A 22,673-nucleotide genomic window follows, 5' to 3' on the forward strand; every position below is an offset into this window, starting at 1 on the left:
TGCAGCCGGGAACCTTGTCAGTGAAAGGCGTAGGAATTTGCTTCCACAAAATGTGGAGAAGATGATGTTTATAAAAATTAATTATCAACTCTTCCAGGGAGACCAGCCTCCAAAACGTACAGAGGGACCTGTGGTGGTGGATTCCAGCGGGGACGAATTAATACTCTGTGAGGATGAGGATGTACACAACACTGAAGAGGATGAGGAATCGGTGGATGAGGAGGATGAGGACGACATCTTGCCTCCGTAGAGCTAGTTTGTGCAGGGACAGATTAATTGCCAGCTTGTTTTGTGGGGGCCCAAACAAACCAATCATTTCAGCCACAGTCGTGTGGCAGACCGTGGCGCTGAAATGATTGGTTTGTTAAAGTGTGCATGTCCTGTTTATACAACATAAGGGTGGGTGGGAGGGCCCAAGGACAATTCCATCTTGCAACTTTTTTTTTCTTTGCATTATGTACTGTTTGGGGCCTAGTTTTTCAAACTGCCATCCTGTCTGCCACTGCAGTGTCACTCCTAGATGGGCCACGTGTTTGTGCCGCCCACTCGTATCGCTTAGCATAGTCATTAAGCTACCTCGGTGCAACCTTTTGGACATAAAAACACTATTGTGAGGTGTTAGGTGTTCAGAATAGACTGGAAATGAGTAGAAATTAAGGTTATTGAGGTTAATAATAGCATAGGAGCAGAAAAACCCACAAATTCTGTGATTTTAGCTTTTTTATGCTTTTTTTCAAAAAAATACAGATCCAAAACACAAAACCCAGAACCCAAAACACGGAAGGGTGGTTTTGGCAAAACCAATCCAGATCCAAAACACGAAGAAAGATCCAGATCCAAAACCAAAACACAAAACACGAAAAGTGGCCGGTGCACACCCCTAATTTAAATGCATGTAAATAAGTTGTAACCATAATGGCTAATCAAGCCTTTAGTCTTTTTAAAGACTTATGAGCAATAAACCTTCTGCCTTTAGACGCCTTCATATGCTGTACCCTGTGACTACCAGGAGAGCACAAAACGTTACTCTGTTCTTTGGCTGTTGTGGATTGAGTCTAGTGTCTCCAAGATAAAACCTGCATACTGGTCATAGTGAGGGACCAATGGGAATTAGCCGACACCAACCAGGAAGTGTTGCAGCAGCGCATTCACAAATACCCAGAAGTAGGCAGTTCCAGGTGTAGATAGTAGGAGCTTAGGTGGAACAAGTGGTTGCAGGTGCCTGTGTAGGAGCATGGTGGTGGCAACGAAGTACCCGCCCACTATGCAATGGGAGGAGTCAGTAGCAGGCGGTTACTGACAATAAGAGTCCCTAGGCATGAAGTAAGCCCACTCAGGTTACTCAGAAATGAGTAACCACCCCCTATTCTGATCAATGGACATAAATATCTGTGATCGAATGGCAGAGCAGGGTAATTCAGTCATGCTTTGTTGTATATATACATCTTTGCGACCACACTGCCCCTATCCATCTGCTTGTTCAGATAGCCGTCATCATTATCAGCACACACTTGTATCAGCCCAGACCTTGGTGCAAGACATCTGCTTGAAAACAGATGCCCTCAATTCCACCTACACTCCGTCACTAAACTTAGCCTATGTACAAAGTTTTTCAATACCAGATTTGAGACATAGGGCCTGATTCATTAAGGATCGCTACTGCGATCGCAGCTTTATAATCGTACGCAGGTCTGCTGCAAAAATGTGCTAATGATTGCAATCACAGTGCCAGCATAGAGACACCCACTGCCTCCCACTACCGCTATCTCACATACGTAATACCTTTCACACCTCCATAAGCATCGGTAACACCAGGTACCATCGGCCCCTCATGAAGAATTACAGCAACCCTGACCTCGTTGCACGCAGTAAGTACTCAAGCTGAGTATGCAATTGCAATGGCTAATTTATGCAGGCCCATGCAACGGCGTTCTAATGGACAGGCACACCTGAGTTTCTCCAACCACTCCCCCATTACCACCCCCCAAACGCTCACTGCCTGTCAATCACTCTGCAATGGCTCTCCGTGGTCTGTGTGATCACAATGGTGCCTTCACGCACTGCGATGCATGTGCAGTACTCATCAATCAGCCATCTAAGTGCACTTTAGCACTAGCGATCCGTAATGAATCAGGCCCATAGTGTGCATGCACATGGAAAATGGGTCATGATTGGGTCTCAATGAAGGCATGGCCATTCCACAATGGGGGTGTGGCCTCACACCCTGGGGACATGTCTGCTACTATAGAAGTAGTTTCCTAACCTGAAAAGTTCCATTAATTGGTACTAGTGTGCACTGCACACTGTTGTACAGATTAGTGGTGAATGAACATATCCTCAATATTTTGGCCTAAATTGGGGACAGTTACGAGGTATGACATGCTTAATGAAAAAAAAAATTAGGTAATGCATCAGCTTTCATCTTTACCAAAAATTATGTTTTGGACTAGAGCAGCGAATATGACACATGCACCTAATAATCAGTAATGTTAGTAGGAGTATAGCCTTAAGAAGTTCAATCACTTTATGGTTTCTATGAGATGTTCTATGAGAATATAGCAGGCCGCTTTGCACAAATGTATTGCACACGCATTGCATAGGCTCCACATACAGCCATACTACATGAATCCCACAAACATCTGCATTGCCAACATCGGTATTCTATTTCCATGGGGGGAAAATCAATTAGCCATGGTAATTTACTGCAGGCTAATTAGCCCCGAAGTGCAGCACTTGATAACCAGTGGCGCATCTATAATGGGTGCAGAGTGTGCGGGGCACACGGGACCCCGGGTCCAGGGGGGCTCTGCACCTCACACTCTGCACCCATATTAGTTTAAACTGGCCTGTCCGTGGTCCAACGTCGGGTGTCAGCGCTGCTCAGAACACCGGAAAATGGCCGCCGCGGCCATTTTTCTAGTATTCTGCGCATGCGCAGTAGACTCCGGCCACACTCTAGTGCCCAGAGTCTACAGAACGTCTACAGACAGAGTCTACAGAACGCCAGAAAATGGCCACCACGGGCATGTTTCTGGCGTTCTGCGCATGCGCAGTAGACTCCAGGCACACTCTAGTGCCCGGAGTCTACAAATTTTTCGGTGGCAGGCCAGCCACTTCAGTCGGCTGACGGCCATCGGGGAGAGAGGAGGGGGCCTTGCATGGGGAGTGTAGACGGGCCGCCTCCTCTCTTAAGACGCTCCTGCTGATAACGCATGAATCCAAGAACTGTCTATGTACTAAGCATTGGAGAGAGATAAAGTGGATGGAGATAAAGTACCAACCAACTATCTCCTAACTGTCATTTTTCAAACACAGTCCGTGACATGGCAGTTAGGGGCTGATTGGCTGGTACTTTATCTCCATCTACTTTATCTACATCCAAGACTTAGTAAAAAGACCCCTCTGTGTGAAAAAGGTCAAAAAGGTATTGGGTGAAAAAAGGAGCCTAATTGAATAGCATCAATAGGCTACCTCCCTTTTTCACCCATGAAACCTTATTGGGTGTAATTGTATTCCCCCCCGAATGTCTTCTTAGTATGCGGCAAGATATTTGCATGTCTCATTAAGAACATTTTATAAATTGTAATACAGAAAAAGTAATGGAAAAGTCATTTTTGTTATTTAAGTAGATAAAGGAAAGGGAAAGCCTTGGTTTTTGACATCTATGCTATAGATTAATGATAGATTAATGATAGAACACATTGTCGAAGCCGGATGGTTGGCTGAGACTTAAATTGTAAAATCAAAATCTGCACGCCGCCATTTTGCGAATGGCTACACGATCCCATTTTGCGAGTGGCTACGCAGCGCTATTTTGCGTTCCCCACACAGTATAAATAATATACGGCGCTATGTTGTTATTTAGCGTTGTGCGTTTCCCACGCAATAGAACACTGTTAAAAGTCCTGACAAAAACAATATGTACATTTATTAATACACATAATATGAACAACCCCGCAAAGCACGTACCACGGTGTACAACGCATACTAGCGTCTTTACTTAATATCCCCACACTGACACATTGCATACTTACACAAAAGGTTCCCTAGCATTAAGGTTAATATTAGAGGTTTTATTCGTTATCAACTCTATTGTGAAATACATATATTTGGTATTTAAGGTTTAGCATGCGCTCTGCATCCATTCACACTCCGGGGGTCAGGCATCGCCACACTGGTCAAATACCTCTAGCAGGGCCAGCTCTAGGGGTGTTCAACCAGTGCGGTCGAACAGTGGCGCCACCCATAGAGGGCGCACCCCTCCCCAACATCCCAATTTCAGTGGGACGGTACTGTTCCACCCGTGGGCCAAAGTGGCCGGCGGGTGGTCAAATCAGGAGGTTGGGGACCTCCACCACTGCATTCATACTGCGGTGCCAGACCCTGTAGTATGAATGGATGCAGCGTGCATTCACTGACGGGAGAGGGCTGGGGGAAGCACAGCCAGTGACAAAGTGATGGGCTTACCCCTAGCCTGACATTATTTGGAGGCGTGCCATACGGGCACGCCACCAAATAACGTCACTTAGGGGCGTGGCCTATGGTAATGAGACCACACTCTCAATTTCGGAAGCCACACGTGATTGCAGGGCGCAGCGTACCGGGCGTGCACAGGGTGCTCAGACCCCTGGAGCCGGCCCTGGGTAAATGTATGTTTCCCATGGCACTCTCACACTTTCAGAGTCCTCATCCACTGCGCATGCATTTGTGTTGAGGACATGTCAGTAAATTACATAAAAATCACCCCAACAGCCATCAGATTCCAGCTTACACTGTACTGAGATGTAACAGGCACCAACATACAGGAGCTAAGAATTCATAGAATTAATAAGAAACCCAACCTTTCATGTTTTAGTTTCTGGTCATGTTAAAAGACCATGGGCCTGATTCAGAGCCGGACGCTATTTGCGCTCGCTCGTTCAGAAAAAAGAGGTGGCTATTCAAATGAACCGTTCGCTCTTTGCGGTCTGTTCACGCCTCTAGGTCTGAACGAGCGTACAAAACTTGCGGTCGTTTTTTGGAAAACTACGCCCCCTGGCCGCTCGCATCCTACGTCATGTCCGCTATTTATTAGATTAATCGAGTACATCGACCAGTGTATGAACTGCTCGCTATTCTTGTGGTTGGTTTTTCCTACCGCAATCTTGCGAGCAGTTTTGACTATAAAATAACCCAGTGACGTGGTCAATGACACTGCTGTATTAATTATGCACACCCATAGAACGCCCATTTTGACCTTTAAGCACGCCTGCGTTCGGATCTCCGCTCCCCGTTTTCAAGCACCTTCCCCTGTTACCACCCACATACGCCTCCTCCTGTCACTCAAAATAGCAGGCACTCGCTATTTAGCGAACAAACAATTTTCGGCCGCACTGTCTGGTTCGCGCATACGTAATACAATCCGTACGCATGCGCAGTTGTGCGAACATCGCTCGGAGCGAACAAGCGGCCACTTACGAGCGGCTCTGAATCAGGCCCCATGTCCCCTTATACTTAGTTCATTGTTTATTTATGTCACAAGATGAATCAATGAAACTGTTCTATGCAAGTTTAAATATATTTAATGCATTTTCACCATGTGATTCATGTAATCTTAAGGTCTGGATAACATACTTATCTGACCATTTAACTGTTAATTATAGAATACTGGGAATCAGTGAAACACAAATCAGCTATGTACAGGCTGGAGGAGTACTTATTACAGTTGCACAGATTACTGGCTGACATGTGATCTGCGCCTGCCTCTCTGCACAATGTTAAGCCATTTCATTGTAACTCATTGTCCGTGTGTAGCTGGTATGAAGTGTACCTCCTGGCTGATGCATTCCTCTACCCTGGCTGGCGTATGGGTGTGGGCAATTAGAGGTCCCTGCTCATGCAGGCTTTACAGCAAAGTGTTTTGTAGTCTGGACACAAGTGATGTTACAATGTGTTTGTGCAGTGCTAATATCAGTTGGGCATTAAACTGTCTCTATTCCAAAATTATTAAACCACTCATCCGGCACATTACTCAGACGCATAATGATAAAGGAAAAATATCTACATCTCTTAATGAAAACAAGAATATATTCATCCCCGTGCTGGTGCCTGTCATTCCAGTAATATTTAGCTTCCTGCTCCCGGTAATCCTCACTGGTACAGGCACTAGGTATAGACTCAGCACATATGCAGCTACTATACTCCATATGGTGTAAAGCTAGGTACACACCTAATAGAGGGCATGATTCAGCTAAGGATTATATTGCATAGGCGCAAGGAAGCGTGTCTGTAGGAAATAGACACCTTCTGCATGCATCTGTGATCTGAGAGCAGCTGGGTTCACAGTGGTCACGACGGTTGCTGCCATGGCCAGGCTACATAAGGCGAAGCTTACTCCCGGCTGCCTGCAAGGACAGGAAATCTGCAATACAAAACCTGGCCTCCGTGAAATGCTCCCATTTACAGGAATGCAGCCTGGCGCCACCCCCCAAACTGCGTGCTGACATGCAGGACTCGTTCTACATATGCACAGACCAGGTCCTGTGCATGCACAGAGCCACAAACCAGATTTACATACATATCTGAATCAGGACCAGATTTACCGTTCAGGTGACCAATACCATCCAGTGAACACCAGATGTGGAGCGTCCACACTACATTCTAATTCATTTGTTTCAAACGATCACTTGGATTTCACATTGTTGAGGTGATATTTTTATAAGCAGGATTGGGCAAACTACAAATTCTGAACAATGCCCTTACTACAGGGCCGACATAGCCTGTGGGTGCTCCAGACATGCACCCTGTAACCTGTATAGGTTCTAGTCCCACCCCCTCATCGCAACATTATGGCATCATGGGCAGAGGTGGCACAGGGCGCACACAATTTACACTACAAACCACAGGTAAAACGTCAGAAAATGTTGAGTTTTAAATTCTTATCAGAATTCAGAAAAGACTCAATGCCCCAAAATAAGTGGAGGCAGGTGATGACAGCTTTGGAATGAGTAGATATCATGTTACATGTTCAATGACGATCCTATGATATATTTATTGATATATGTATTATAAATGTGCGCAAAAATACTGTTATTTTGACATAAAATAATGGTGTTTTTTTTTTTTTTATTAGATTAGTTTCCCCCAAGGCTGATGTTAGATTGGCACCTCTTTTAGTGTTAATGCAATGTCCCTACATAAATGATATCCTTTTTGTGGAGGTGATATAGAGAATGGAATGTCTGGTCAAACTATCCAACGCTTTCTTGTTAGGGACTGAAGAAGTGACTGTGTGAGTAGCAAAAACAAGATACTATAAAAAAGGTATTGATAATCCGAGCGCTTCACGAATATGAGAGAAATGCTGCAACAGGTTAATAAGGTGTACACCTACAGCACACCATAAAGTAGACAAATATAAATAGAAAGGTAAACCTTGCGCAAAAACTTCAATGGGGAATTAATCTCTAATAGTGGTATATTGGATTAACCACAATGTCACCATCAATAATCCATGAATTCGACGTTAATGCATTAGTTCCTTCAAGATGAATTAGTACATGTGAATCTTATTCTTAAAAATACACTGGTCTGCCCAAAAGCCCAAGGAGTCACAGTGCACAAACTTATTCACATTCCATCACATAGTGCCCCTGATTCACATTACACCATAAAGTAGTGTCTTATTTATGTTACGACACACAGTAGTGCCCCTTTTACACAATGCCCACAATAGTGCCCCTTTTACACAATGCCCACAGTAGTGACCCTTATACACAAAGGGCCTGATTCAGAGCCGGACGCTCTGACCAGAGCGCTCGCTCTGAATCAGGGCCCTCCTCCATTAAAATGGAGAGTCCCCCTGGACGCTCGTATAGCTGTGGGTGTCCACCCACAGCATATACGAGCGTCCAAAAAGATGGTCGCGATGGTCTTGACCATCGCGACCATCGGACTTGCGACGGAAACCCTGTGGTAGGGTTTCCCAGCCACAAGTCCTGGAGTGATTTTGGCTCTATCAAAGCCAAAATCACTCCCACGGGGCGTGCTGTCACTCCCACGGGGCGTGCTGTCACTCCCACGGGCGTGCTGTCACTCACCATCGACAGCACTCCCCCTTTGGTGCGAGACCCGGAGCGACAGCTTGGCTGTCGCAGTCCGGGTCTCGCGGATGCGCACGACGGAGCTCCCTCCGTCGTGCGCATGCGCAGTGGGGAACATCGACCCACTTGCGAGCGTACTGCCGCTTGCGAGTGGGTCTGAATGACCCCCAAAGCCCACAGTAGTAGTGCCACTTATACAATGCCCCCAGCAGTGGTGTCCCTTACACAATGGCCCCAGTAGTATGCCCCCCAGTAGTATGCCCCCCAGTAGCATGCCCCCAGTAGTATGCCCTGCAGTAGCAGTGCCCCCAGTAGTAGGCCCCCAGTAGTAGTGTCCCCATTAGCAGGCCCCCAGTAGTAGTGCCCCCATTAGCAGGCACCCAGTAGTATGCCCCAAAGTAGCAGTGCCCCCAGTAGTAGTGCCCCCAGTAGTAGTGCCCCCATTAACATGCCCCCAGTAGTAGTATGCCCCCCTTAGCAGGCCCCCAGTAGTAGTATGCCCTCCCTTAGCAGGCCCCCAGTAGTAGTATGCCCCCCAGTAGTATGCCCCCCATTAGCAGGCCCCCAGTAGTAGTATGCCCCCCCTTAGCAGGCCCCCAGTAGTAGTAGTGCCCCCCCTTAGCAGGCCCCCAGTAGTAGAATGCCCCCCTTTAGCAGGCCCTCAGTAGTAGTATGCCCCCCCTTAGCAGGCCCCCAGTAGTAGTATGCCCCCCCTTAGCAGGCCCTCAGTAGTAGTATGCCCCCCCTTAGCAGGCCCCCAGTAGTAGTAGTGCCCCCATTAGCAAGGTTTACCTTTCTAAAAACAAGATACTGTTGTAGTGCGAGAATGCTAATTGGTTTACTACAGTGATCACACAGGAAATGTAACCATTTAGTGCCCTACTGGCAGATCTTCAGGAAAAAATATGTCTGATGGTATAATAATTGGAAAGTAGTTCATTTCTTAACTTCTATCGACTTACAACATTTTAGTTTCCTGCTTCTTCTAACTATGCATCAATAGACATATATTAATATATTCATTTACAGAGGTTCCCTAAGTCCGCATTACCGACCGTCTAGGTTTTTTAATGCTATTCATGCTTGAGTCCAGATGGTTAAATCACATTGACTGAGTTACTAATGAAGTTACCTGTGCTTAATCATAGATATCCTTAAAACCTGAACTATAATGATGGAGTTTGGAAACCTCTGTATTATTATTACTTATATTCTTTTCATCATTGTTATTTCATAATTTGAAATGTGAGAGAGATACCCCATAACTGGATCATTAGGATCTGTTCCTGAACAATTACCACCTTTTCATCCTTTATATGTTACGCTGATTTGTTAATGTAGTCATTATTTATTTATTTATTTTTACCTTGGGGTGTTTGCAGGCCAGCTCGTATAAACTGTGCTGCCGGAAAGAAGTGAACACTCATGTCGAAATGTGGATCATCATCTGCCTCCACTCCATAGTAATCAATGTTCAGGTCTCTGTAGAACTCTGGTCCAGTGTTTATGCGGTACCTTCCTGAGGCGGCGTTTACAATGTGGGTGATTTTCAATTGACGTAGAACAGCCTTATCCCTGGCAGTGAACCTGCACAATATATACACAATGTGAGACGGCCTGATAGAAACACATCTGCCTCCCAAAACAAATCTAAAAAGATCTTCATGTGCAAGTTATCTAGAGAAACCCCTACTACGTGGGCATAAGAATAGTCATTATGATTTATGTGAGAAGCAGGGGACAAAGGAACATTACTGGTAAGCAGGACATAGAGATAGTATTGCATTTAGAGATTACAGAACATGCAATCACTCAGGTTGGGTACACAATGGTCACAATCCTATCTCAGACTGAGTAGCAAAAACATTGATCAAATACTGTATATGTATGCATTTTGTGGTTTCCTATGTTATAAGGCGGTAAGGCCAAAATCTGCAGTTTTCCTGCATCTGCCTGATATAATTAAGGAGCGATAATGTGTCGGGATACTGCTGGTGTAATGGTTCCAAAGTGCTGCCACAGTGGCGGCACCATGTTGATACTACTACAGGCAGTGGAGTAAGTTAATTCCAGATGCCCAGAGGCAAGGTATAATTTGGTGCCCCCCCCCCCACACACACACTTACAGCCGCTGACATTGTAATGTAACAATCTGCATGCATACAGGCTATAAATAGACGAAGGCAGCAGCTGATGGTCTGATATGGAGCTCTCCACTAGTGTATGGTGGCTTCTCAGGTGCCAGGAAGAGGTGCCATGTATTGGGCGGCCGTGACGGTACACTCCAGGTACATAGTTACAGCCCTAAGTGGGGTGAATATGTTGTGGACTATGGAGGAGGTGCCCCTTCAGAGCTGGAGCCCAGCGGCAGGCGCCTCCATTGCCTCCCATAGTTCTGCCCCTGACTACAGGGGTATTGTGCTGGTATAATAATGTGTAGGGGTACTGCTGATGCATTGCAATGCTGGTATATAGTGTAAGGGCTCTATCTAGATCAGAAGACCAAACTATTTAATTATCCCGGGGTGCCATTTGGTCTAAATCCAGCTCTCAAGCTGTACATTGAAAAAAATTACATGAGTTCTACACATGGTAAATAGACATGTGGTATTAGCACCTGTACTCCAGAGGCAAAACATTAAACTGCTACACCACATAGCAAAAGTTGGGTAAGAGCCTGATGATGTTACTTAAGCTGTGCATGTATTAGAAGCACATATGTTCAAAAGAGCAGTGCAGAGGCCTTGGAGGGGCGACAGCGCTCCCCTCACCTCCTGGCCCATTAGTGGTCACACCCCCGCAGACATTGGTTGCTTAGGACTGAATTGCAGTATATATGTTATTTAGGGCAGATTTAAATTTTTTTCATTTCTAGCACGAGCACTGGGAATGCAAACTTAATTCTACAAATGTAGTGTGAGACTACTTCTATACAGTACCCTTTTAGATGTATTTTATTGTTCCAGTTTATTTGCTCTACAAATATATTTATAAATATGTTTAATATTGTTACAAAAATTACATTTGTTTATATATGTTTAGTCACTATCTTACATGGTCTGTTACAGAATGAGCAAATGTAAAAGGACTTTGATAAGAACTTTCTCCTTACGCGTCTCCCAGATAGAGCTTTGGCCATACTTGGTTGACATGTCCTGTAGATCCTCGGTGATTCCAGAGAAATCGCTGTAAATCATGGACAGGTAAGGGCTCATATTGGGACTTTACACCAGCCATCCTAAATGCAAAACAGCATTATTTGCATACTTAAAATTATGTTGTCTCATTATTTTTTTGTGTTAATTTATGTAATTCATATTATTTTAAGTACAAATAAAACCAGTTACAATTATGATTAAAGCAGTTACCTAAAACAGAAAATATGCATGTAACTGTAGGTGAATATACAGTCACGTGTACACATTCACCTAGTGTTTTTGCATCATATGGTGCAAGACACATAGGGGGAGATATATTAAGCTGTGGAGAGTGATAAAGTACCAACCAATCAGCGCCTAACTGTCACTTTTCAAACACAGCCTATAAAGTGACAGTTAGGAACTGGTTGGTTGGTACTTTATTTCTGTTCAATTTATCACTTTCCAAGTCTTAGTACATCTCCCATCTCCCATCTCCCCCTTGGTGTGTCTTGTATGCTTTTCCTCAGGTAGAGATTCCTGTCGCAAAAGAATTGGTGTAAGTAGCAGACGCATGGCATAGCACAGGTCACTCATATCGGGCCTGTCTTTTCCTATTTACCCAGATTAGTCGCACACAGAAAATACTTGAAACGCAGCGTCAGTATTCTGGAAAAAAATACTTTTCATTTTATTTTTATACATTTTGAGGGGCTTTTCACTTGGTCCACTTCATCTCATGCTTATCCTTCTGTCACCAATTTTGAAGTGTGCCAGAGTGTGTTAATAGTAGCACAGATTATTTGGGGACATATTATACTGATACTGGTTTTTCCATGGAGTGGGGACTATTGGTTGTATAAAAGAGGATAGAATTGCATGTAAATGTAGGTTGGCGTTATTAAATGGGCAGTTAAAAAAGCCAGAGAAAAGAGTAATCATTGCTTCATAAATAGATTCCTAAGTGCATTGCATTCTATTCTAAGTAAATATAAAGGATGGAGCTTTGCATTCTCCAATTATACAGGAATACATTTATTATTATATTCACCATGCAATTTGCATACAACCTTGTATTATATTTGGCAAACAAATTGAATCTCATGGCAAATTCAGACACTCCAGCTGGGTACACACTATAAGATTTTGGCAAAGGATGCTAACGGCTACACACCGTACACACTCCCAATAGTTGTTTAGTTTCAAACCATTTTTTTCGATTACAAATTGTCTCATCTCTGTAGAGCAGTGATTCCCAACCTCGATCCTCAAGGCACACTAACAGTCCTGGTTTTAGTGATATCCATGGTTGAGCACAAATGGTTAAATCAAAATAACTGAGGTACTAATTAAGTCACCTGTGCTTAAGTATGGTTACCCTTAAAACCGGGACTATTAGAGTGCCTTGAGGACCGAGGTTGGGAACGCCTGCTGTAGAGGAATGCTAATTAATTGGCAAACATCGGGTCGCGGCGCTTGCACATCGCACTTTCCTGAGGACACCAAAATGACAGGACGGGCATAGTGTGTGCAGCACCCGCTATATCAGGAGCCGATCCGATGGGTTTTAGTTTTAGACCAACTGTGGCCCTGGTGTTGCGTACACACTACACAATTCTTGGTGCTTTCTGATAGATATAGGTCCTGATTCAGAGACTTATGCTATGTCGGTGTTTTCGCAGTTGAGCGATTATTGGCTATCTTATGCGTCTGAGTCTCACTGCGCAGGCGTATATTACCATAGTCGCAAGCAGAAAATTTTTACTCAGAATGATTGACAGTTAAGGGCCATTTGGGGGAGGTAACGGGGTCTGCCACCAAAAGTGCACATGCAGTCCCATACACACAAATCATGGCTGGGCATGTCAGTTCAGGTGACAATAGGGTTACTCAGAAAGCTGATTATCAAAGGATCTACGTATGCATCTGTGTATTAGTACGAAGCCGCTTGGATTTGCAATGGCGCCTGTTAGCGTCTCAATATGGTGTATGCATGTATTAGCATAATTTCTCATATCCTTGGGGAAAAAATCGCAACAGTGATAGGCAGGGCCACCGAGAGAGGCCATGGGCCTGGGTTCTGAACAGTTATTTAACAGGCAAAATCAACATGGTCATGTGAGACTGCCCAATGTCAGAACTCCGCACCCTATTTCATTTACCCCATCATCTAGTGTGTAGAGACAAATGTTTAAGCCATGAAACTGCAGTTAGATTGTATAGGAATATTTAGCTGAATCATATGAAAATAATGTAGACTTTCTGTTGTAGAAGTGCAGGACAAAGTATTGTATTCCGTCCACTTAGAAATGAAGAAAAAACTATTAATTTCAGGCTAAAATCAAAAAATGAGCATGGTGCTATAAATGTAATGGGACATATTTGTGGATGATGGGAAACCAATTCTTGATATAAATGGAACACCCAGTAAGTATATTTGACAACAAAACCATCTTCAAACCTATTAAACTTCTCACTAAATTTAGTTAGGGACCCTGCAGTAATCTAGCAAGGCCATTACACATGTAACCTAATACTGCCCTCTCTGTTAAAGAAGATTACTTTTAATATCAGTGGCATCACAAATAAGCAAATTAGCCTTTTGCCAACTATGTGTTCTATTTGATCTTGACCTTTATTTAAATTAAAATAATACGCCTTAGCACTCCTCAATCTCTGTTCTACAAAACAACCGCTTGCTCCACTATGTATAATATAATAATCCCTTGCCGTGTTTTGCAGAAAATTGCATAAAATATTTAATATTCTCTCAAGATGTGAAGGTTTTACAATTTACTATTATTACAAGTACATAGGAAATGCCTGAGCCTTATACATTTATTGGGCAAAAACAGTTAGGATCTGATTCTGCGCTTGGCGCAGTTCCGAATATGGCCACAAATAACTTTTAGCAATATATGCATTATTTCGTATCCCCTGGCGGATGGATGCTGGGCATATCTCTCCTTGCGTGAAATGGGCGTTTCCGGGCAGCATCTAGGCGGCAGAATTGCGATCATAAACAAGAGATCAGTATAGTGGGAGTGTCGTGGGCATGTAGCTATAGATCAGTGCCATTCTGAGGACCCCAAACAGCCAAGGAAAGACAGGGCATCGTACCCGTACCATCCGCATGCCACCATTGCACCCTGACCAACGAGTCAGACTGTGAAGATCAGGCACTGCCAGGCAGTCTTCCTAGTATTCTGCATTCTGAGAGCTGCCACCGGCGCAGGGTGACAGTTAGTGATTTTTCTTTCATCGACGCTCTCTCTGTTCCATAACTGCATGACAGATGTGTATTAGTGTGTGGTGCCGGCAGGGAGGGGGGAAGCTGCCTGATTGACAGGTGGAGTGTGGGCGTTCCTGGGCAGTGTTCCTGGAATTTGGGTTGTAATCCCTGTTTTCCGGTAAGGACGAGGCCTGGGTCTGCGTCCATGTACACAGATATACTGGCCTCGCAAGCCGCCGGGACATGGTCAGGCTGCGGTGATCTTCAGCTACCGCAGCCGGGCCAAAGGGAGAATAATCGAGACCAATGGTCGCTATTGTTCCGATTGTAAACAGTCGCAGCGCTGGGATCATGCAGATACAGCAAGGAGGTATCTGACACCTCTTTCTGCATTTGCATTTTAGATGGACGGAATTGCTCAGCCACTTGTGTGCGCTTGTGTGCGGCTCTGCAATTCCATCCATCTCTGAATCAGGCCCTAAGTTGTTACTATATTAGTTCAACTCAGTACAGTGTTCAACATCTATTATTAGATCATTTGCTTGTTAAACAAAACAAAAACCCTAAATATGATAATGACAAATTATATTATTTAAATATTGACTTTACAATTTAACTCTTTCTCTGTACAGATTTCTGTGGTTATTTATGCTGGCTCCTAGGTTGATCTACATTCTTTCTACAAAGAGTTCTGTACATTATGAAAATGTGTAATGAATGTAATTACCTGGGCCACACCAACAATGTCTTGTACATTTTTCTCCCTGCCTCCCTCACTTCTTATCCTCTGACATCCCCGCCATCATTCATGGGTGATTTCAATATCCCGATTGATAGTCCACATTCTCCTTGTGCCTCCAAACTACTCTCTCTAACCTCTTGTCTCAGCCTCTCCCAGTGGACTGACTCATTAATACTAGGGATGTGCGCCGGACCATTTTTGCCGGATTTGGATTTGGTTCTAATTCGTCGTCCGGCTTTGGATTTGGATTTGGATTTGCCAAACTGCGGTGACTGGCTTTGGATTTGGATTTGGATTTGGATTTTTTTACAAAAATTGACAAAAAAAGCTAAAATCACATAAATTGGTCTTTTTTTCTTCCTAGAGTATTATTTACCTCAATAACATTAATTTCCAGTCAATTTAGACCATATCACAGCTTATAATATTGTTTTCAACATTATTGGCCAAAGGTTGCAGTGAGCTGACTGGTTACTAAGCGACAAAGCAGCGGCACAACGACACAGACACCACAGTATAAAGCACATCTATGACACATTGCCACACAGCAGTGGCAGAAAAGAAAAGTAGTGCACCCACCCAGTGGGGTACGGCCAGCAGAGTCACAGTACTTGTTTACAAAGTGGGCTACGGCCCTAGGAGTCACAGTGCACAATCTTATTAGCATTACACCGCACATAGGGCCTGATTCACATTACACCATAAAGTAGTGTCTCTTATTTATGTTACGACACACAGTAGTGCCCCTTTTACACAATGCCCACAGTAGTGACCCTTTTACACAATGCCCACAGTAGCGGTGTCCCTTACACAATGTCCCCCAGCAGTGGTGCCCCCTATGCAGTCCCCTTAGTAGTAGGGTCCACTATGCAGTGCCCCCAGTAGAATGCCCCCCCAGTAGTATGCCCCCCATTAGCAGGCCCCCCCCAGTAGTATGCCCCCCATTAGCAGGCCCCCCCAGTAGTATGCCCCCCATTAGCATGCCACCCAGTAGTATGCCCCCCCAGTAGTATGGCTCCCCCAGTAGTAGGCTGCCCCAGTAGCAGGCCCCCCCAGTAGTAGGCTGCCCCAGTAGTAGCCCCCCCTGTAGTATGGGCCCCCCCTGTAGTATGGCCCCCCTGTAGTAGGCTGCCCCAGTAGCAGCCCCCCCCAGTAGTAGTAAGCCCCCCCAGTAGTATGGCCCCCCCAGGAGCAGGCCCCTCAGTAGCATGGCCCCCCCAGTAGCAGACCCCCCCAGTAGTATAGCCCCCCCAGTAGCAGGCCCCTCTGTAGTATGGCCCCCCCAGTAGTATAGCCCCGCCCAGTAGCAGACCCCCCCAGTAGTGCAGACCCCCCCAGTAGTATAGCCCCCCCAGTAGCAGGCCCCTCTGTAGTATGGCCCCCCAGTAGTGCAGACCCCCCCAGTAGTATAGCCCCCCCCAGTAGCAGGCCCCTCTGTAGTATGGCCCCCCCAGTAGTATAGCCCCCCCAGTAGCAGACCCCCCCAGTAATGCAGACCCCCCCCCAGTAGCGCCCCCGGACCTTTGACAAGTAAAAAAATAAAAAAAATAAAACTTACCTGATTCCCCGCTCCCGCGCCGTCCGCTCTGTCACACGCTGAGGAGGGAGCCGGAAAACGGAGCTCATGTGTGAGCTCCAGCCGGCTCCCTCCGTGCAGCAGCCAATGAGAGTCTGTGACTCTCATTGGCTGCTGTAACAAACACACAGCTGCCGCTGGCGGCTGTGTGTCTGTGTCTGTGTAGGGCAGAGCGCTATCACTGCGCTCTGCCCTACACGCGAGGAGACCTGATGTTGGATTCTCTAGTGAGAATCCGACATCAGGCGGCCGCCGTTCGGCCCCGAACGGGGATCCGAGTCAGGCGGTGAACACCCGAACAGGGTTCGGGTGGACTCGGATCCCCAATGTTCGGAGCGGTTCGGATTCCACAGAATCCGAACCGCTCATCTCTAATTAATACTTGATCACAACCTTATCCCCTGCACGGTCTCTTCCATCATTTCGAGCTCACTGTTACTGAAGTTTACCAAGCCTCTTTAAACCCGCAGGAATATTAACTCTATTAATTTTCAACAACTTCCCTCCTCTCTGCAACAACTAGGCTCACCAATTTCTACATTAACTTCTCCTGAGATTGCTGCATCACACTTTAACCAAACTCTAGAAACAGCCCTCGATGAAGTGGCTCCAGCTACCCATCACATTCTACGAAGACTTAAATGTCAGCCATGGCATTCTAAAATAACTAGACACCTACAAAAACTCTGACGTAAAGTAGAACTTCAGTGGTGTAAATCTAGTATTCCAAGTGACCTCCTCACATATAAGGGCATCTACCCCTCCTATCCAAAGGTTCTGGAAACTGTCAAACAAACATATTTCTAATCTTTCATCTCTGCTCAGGCTTCGAACCCCAAACAACTTTTTAATACATTTAATTCACCTCATACCTGTCCCACGCCGAACCCACCAGCTACTATCAGTGCCCTAGATCTAGCTTCCTATTTCAAGGACAAGATTGATAAGATCCAACATTAAATGTTATGCTCTTCCTCAGTCAGCAACCTGCTCAATTCCTTCCCTGAAACCTCTGGCACCTTCTCTTCATTTGATCCCACAAATGAAGATGAAGTATCTACACTCTTCTCATCCTCCTACTCTAATACCTCTCCTCTTGATCCTATAGCCACACAAAACAGTAGGCTCGTTGACAGAGGTGGACTAAGGGTACATTCGTACCTGGCCCTGAGGTTCCAATGGGCACAAAACAGGGCCGCGGATGGCGGATTTGCTGTTCCAGCAAGTGGGCCGCGGCCGCCGGGACCATAGCCACTGCCCAGCCCCAGCTCCCTTGTAGCATCACCTTTAAGTTAACAACGTGGCGGCGTGACGTCATAGGACACGTCTCCACACGTCTTCCCTGCCTGTAAGGCAGGCTGCGCCACTGCGGTGGTGAAGAATTTTGGTGATACAGTTAGCGGATAAGGAATAGGGGCTGGGGGCAGAGGAAGATGATGGGGGCTGGAGATGGTGGACGGTGAAGCGGCAGAGGAAGGTAATGGGTACTGGGAGTAGAGGAAGGTGATGGAGGCTGGGGATGGAGGAAGGTGAAGGGGCAGAGGAAGGTGATGGGGGCTGGGGACAGAGGAAGGTGAAGGGGCAGAGGAAGGTGAAGGGGGCTGGGGATGGATGAAGGTTATGAGGTCTGGGGACGGAAGATGGTGATGAGAGGGCTGAATTTGAGGAAGGCGATGAGGGGCTCAGGGCGTATGGCTGACTGCAGACACCATCTCTCCTACCCCTGAGGCATCCACAACACTGTCATCAAGAAGACCTTGCAAGAGAAGGCAGACAAGAACTACCGCCTGCATCATCAGAGACTTCAAGACAGTGTGGTAAGTCGTAGTGTATTTTTACTTTATTTAAAGGCTAGTATATCTTTCAGTTAACATCATAATGCTTCACATATCACACATGCAGGGGAGGGATGAGCGGGATCGGGGATGGTGGTGAGAAGGTGGGGCCCCCAGAGACATCAGTGTACCGGGTCCCAGGGGCGGATTGGGCCGCCGGGCCAGTTCCCGCTGGGCCGGTCCCTTTGGTGGCCGCAGACGCCCTTCATTGATTGACCCCCCCTCTCCCCACGGACCTCCGCTCCCCCATTCCACTACCGCGATCGGAGCTCAGCTCCGATCCGGAAGCCACAGCTTCTGCTCAAGCACAGCAGGAGACAGCTCAGAGGTTAGAAGAAAAGAAAGGCCGACGGGGGAGCTGCTGACCATAAGCCTTTGCGGAGCCGGAGCCGTCAGTCACCACTGACGACTCCGCCTCCAGCCCCTTGCAGCCCGCCTCCAGCCTCCGACCTGCAGAGATATCATCACACTACACACAGTGTGCAAACACAGCAGCACAGTGCGAGCAGCGAAATCATTGGAGGTGGTGCCGGCGGCCGGAAGCAGTGGCGATCCGCATTGAGTATATTCTGCACATTCCCACTAGGTATAAACTGCCTCCCCCCTCCCGGCCAACGTGACATACACTCCTACCCCCCACCCCAGGTACATGTACTACCCACCTGATCAAGATCTTCCCCACCCCCCCACACACATAATGAGTATAATATGATGTGTAAAATAAATATGGCTGTCATACTCATATGAACCCCTGCAGATACATGTATTACCCACCCGATCCTGACCACCCCCCTCGACCAATTAAATATAATATATAAAATGTATGTCCTGCGCATATAATCCCCCTGCCCAGGTACATGTACTACCCACCCGTTCCCCCCTGCCCTAATAAATATAGCAAATATATTTATTTGTCATGCCCATATAACCCCCCTGCCCAGGTACATGTATTACCCCTCCCCAATCCCCCCCCTCCGTCCTAACAGATATAATATATAGCATAAATATAAGTTTGTCATGCCCAGTGAAGTGATGATGTAATATAAGAGAGCATGTACTACCTGCCTGACTCCCCCAACCCTAGGGACATATACTAAACAACCTTCCCCCCCCCCACAACCCCATAGACCTATACTACCCCCTCAGGTATACATACATTCTCTCCCTACACCCCCACCCCTGGCCTAAAAGACATACACTCCCCCCCCTCCCCCTGGCCCCGGAGACATACACTACCTGTGCTACTACCACACCCCACCTCTCCGCCCCCATGGACATACACTACCCCCTGGCCCTCTAGACACTGTCCCCCCCACCCCCCAACCCAGGTTACATACAATGGTACTGCTGCCAGCCTGGGCACCACAGTGATCACAATAAACCAACAACTCTGGTACCAGGATCTAAACTGCTAAACACACATCGCTCAGTGGAGGCAGAGCCAAGCACGTCAGCAAGTACTGCAGGCAGGTTAGTCTTTTGTGGGGGACTGCGGCAATTATGTATTATTTTTTCCTGTTTGGGCCAATGTGTTTATTGTTTTTCTTGTGGGTGCCAGTGTGTTATTATTTTCCTGTGGGGAAGTGTACTTGTTTTTTTAGGGTTTTTTTTCCCTGTGGGGGCCAATGTGTTTTTTTATGTTGGTGGCCAATGTGTTTTATTTTTTTGTTGTGGGTGCCAGTGTGTTTTTTTTCCCTGTGAGTGCCAATGTGATTGTTTTTGCCAACGCAACAGCAGCAAAGACGTAAGGAAGGTCGCAACTGTGTCCAACTCAGAATCAGGCCCTTGAGGGATCCTGCCCCCTCAGACCACACCCTTAACAGACTCCGCCCCACTCAGGGCTGCTTCCATTAAATTTCCCGGGCTGGTTTTCCATCCCAATCCGCCCCTGCCGGGCCCTGAGATTTCTGTTGCTGGCCCTGCAAAACAGTAGAGCTCTGTCTCTTGTGCTATCCTAACCTTAACTAAAATATGTAATCTGTATCTACTGGTATATTTTCAACATTATGCAAGCATGCAGCGATTACTCCTATTCTGAAAAACAAAACAAAACAGAATTCTGACCTTAACACTCTCTCAAATAACTCTCCCATCTTTCAGATCCCATACCCCTCCAAGCTACTTGAGAGACTTGCCTACACTCGCCTCACACACTTTCTTGGCTTGCACAATTTATTTATCCCACTTCAGTCAGACTTTTGTTCCCATCACTCCACAGAAAAAGCACTACACTACAATCCCTAGGTCTTCAGGACACAGCCCTGTCCTGGTTCTCATCCTACTTATCAAATCGCTCTTTCACTATTAGTTTCACTGAATCCATATTCTATTTGCTTCTTCTATTAGTTGGAGTACTGCAAGGCTCAGTCTTAAGGTGCCCATCCACTAGACGATTTAATTGACGATTGAACGATAACGATATCGTTCAAGCATTCATAAATCATTTGCAAATCGATTGCAAAAATGTCTAAAACGAACAGCGATGCGCGCTCCCGCTGGTCGTTTAGACATCTATTATAGCGCAAACATGCTGAACAATCTGACGATAACGTCAGGGTCAGCATGTTTGCAGATGATTGATGTGCCTACACTGAATGACTGCTCGTACAGTGTACGCATATCACAGACTGACAAACGACTGCATGATTACAATGTCGTAATCATGCAGTAGTTTTCATGTCTTTTAGTGGATGGGCACCTTTAGGTCCTCTGCTTTTCTCACTGGACCAATATCTAAAATGTAGCACCTGTCCTTGTGTATCAATGAATGCATATTTCCCTATAGATTGTAAGCTTGCGAGCAGGGCCCTCTGTTATTACCCAGTCTTGATCTATTACTGTTATGTAATTGTAAAGTGCAATGGAATATGTAGATGCTATAAAAGTCACTGTTAAAAAAATAATAAAATAACAAATGTCAGTTTTAAATTCATATGTAAGGTTAATTATGTGTTCTGCAAAAACCAATATAGTTTTTATCAAAGTAATCGAAAGCCATAGTGATTTGTATGTTATGTACATTTCTAGCTAGGATAATATTTGTAATGTTGTAATTACTGGGAGACTATCATTATATTTCCACATTAATCTTTACATTAAAGGGTTAATGGATGAGTCTGTTTATGTCTATCTAGCCAGTCTGTTCTGCCTGTCTCATTGTGGCACCAGTGCCATAGCAAGGTGATTTTGTACCTTGTGCTTGCCACGCCCCCCTGAACACATGACATCATGCCAGTAGTACCAGGAAGTGCGGGTGGTATCACAGGCTGCATGGTGCTTTCCTGGATCATCAAAAGGACACTCCTGGCAGCTCTGCATCAGCACTACAGACAGGTAGTGACCAAGCCGCCCCCAGAGCCTTGCGCCCTGAGCAATGACACCGCTCTCACACACCCCAGGCAGCATTCTCTGCCTACCTCCCAGCATGCAGCCACAGAGCCGGATTAAGGGGGGCACAGAAGGCATGTCCCCCTGGGCCCCCCTCGCTTTCAAGGGGCCCTCCATTTATAGCTGCAGTGCAGAGCAGGAACTGCACTGCGTACTGGAAAAGAGGAGAGGTAGGTGGATTCCTTAATCTTTGCTTTCCATCATGTTTTTAGTGTTTAAACATTGATTTTCTTGAAAGTTCCAATAAATCTAATAGTTTATTTTATTGAACGCTTACATTTTTATTCCCATGAATGGGTGGGTAGGGGCCCCAGTGCATTGTTTTGCCCAGGGCTTACAATGCTGTTAAGATGGCCCTGCAACAACATGCTAGTAAAAGAAGCATAGCGGAATTTATGACCCAAAGTGTGGCAGAACAACTAACTACAGATTTACAATATTGTTTAAGAGAGCTGATCGTTCCAGCAGATGAAGACAAAATTCTCATGGGGACCAAAGGGAATGCTTCAGTAGAGATAGCAATGTTTTATGGGACAATTTACAATCGTTGGAACCCTAATAAAGGCTGGAGGAAAATGCAAATGGAGTACACTTCTATATGGACCTACAAGCAAAGGCCGTAAAGTGATACCACTGCCATAGATGAAGCTACAGGTGACCTGAGGGTAGTCAACAGGAACAGC

At 45.8% G+C, this 22,673-nt stretch overlaps 1 protein-coding gene across 2 annotated transcripts in view; it reads right to left on the reverse strand.

Moving 5' to 3' along the window:
* The window catches only part of LOC148521589 (dual specificity protein phosphatase 13B-like), a 48,000-nt gene that overhangs the window by 11,022 nt on the left and 14,305 nt on the right, over positions 1 to 22,673 (reverse strand). The window contains exons 2-3 of one of the 2 annotated variants that reach the window (XM_088475014.1): positions 11,194 to 11,319; positions 9,448 to 9,668 (exon numbers count right to left, since the gene is read on the reverse strand). In XM_088475014.1, the coding sequence (XP_088331140.1) occupies positions 9,448 to 9,668; positions 11,194 to 11,318 (346 nt within the window). In that variant the 5' untranslated portion in view covers position 11,319. Of the gene's footprint in view, positions 1 to 9,447; positions 9,669 to 11,135; positions 11,320 to 22,673 lie in introns of those variants that run through there. The other variant, XM_088475015.1, reaches the window with a different exon arrangement.

This window comes from Taudactylus pleione, unplaced genomic scaffold (assembly GCF_031769625.1).
Source record: "Taudactylus pleione unplaced genomic scaffold, aTauple2 ptg000157l, whole genome shotgun sequence".
NCBI lineage: Eukaryota > Metazoa > Chordata > Amphibia > Anura > Myobatrachidae > Taudactylus > Taudactylus pleione.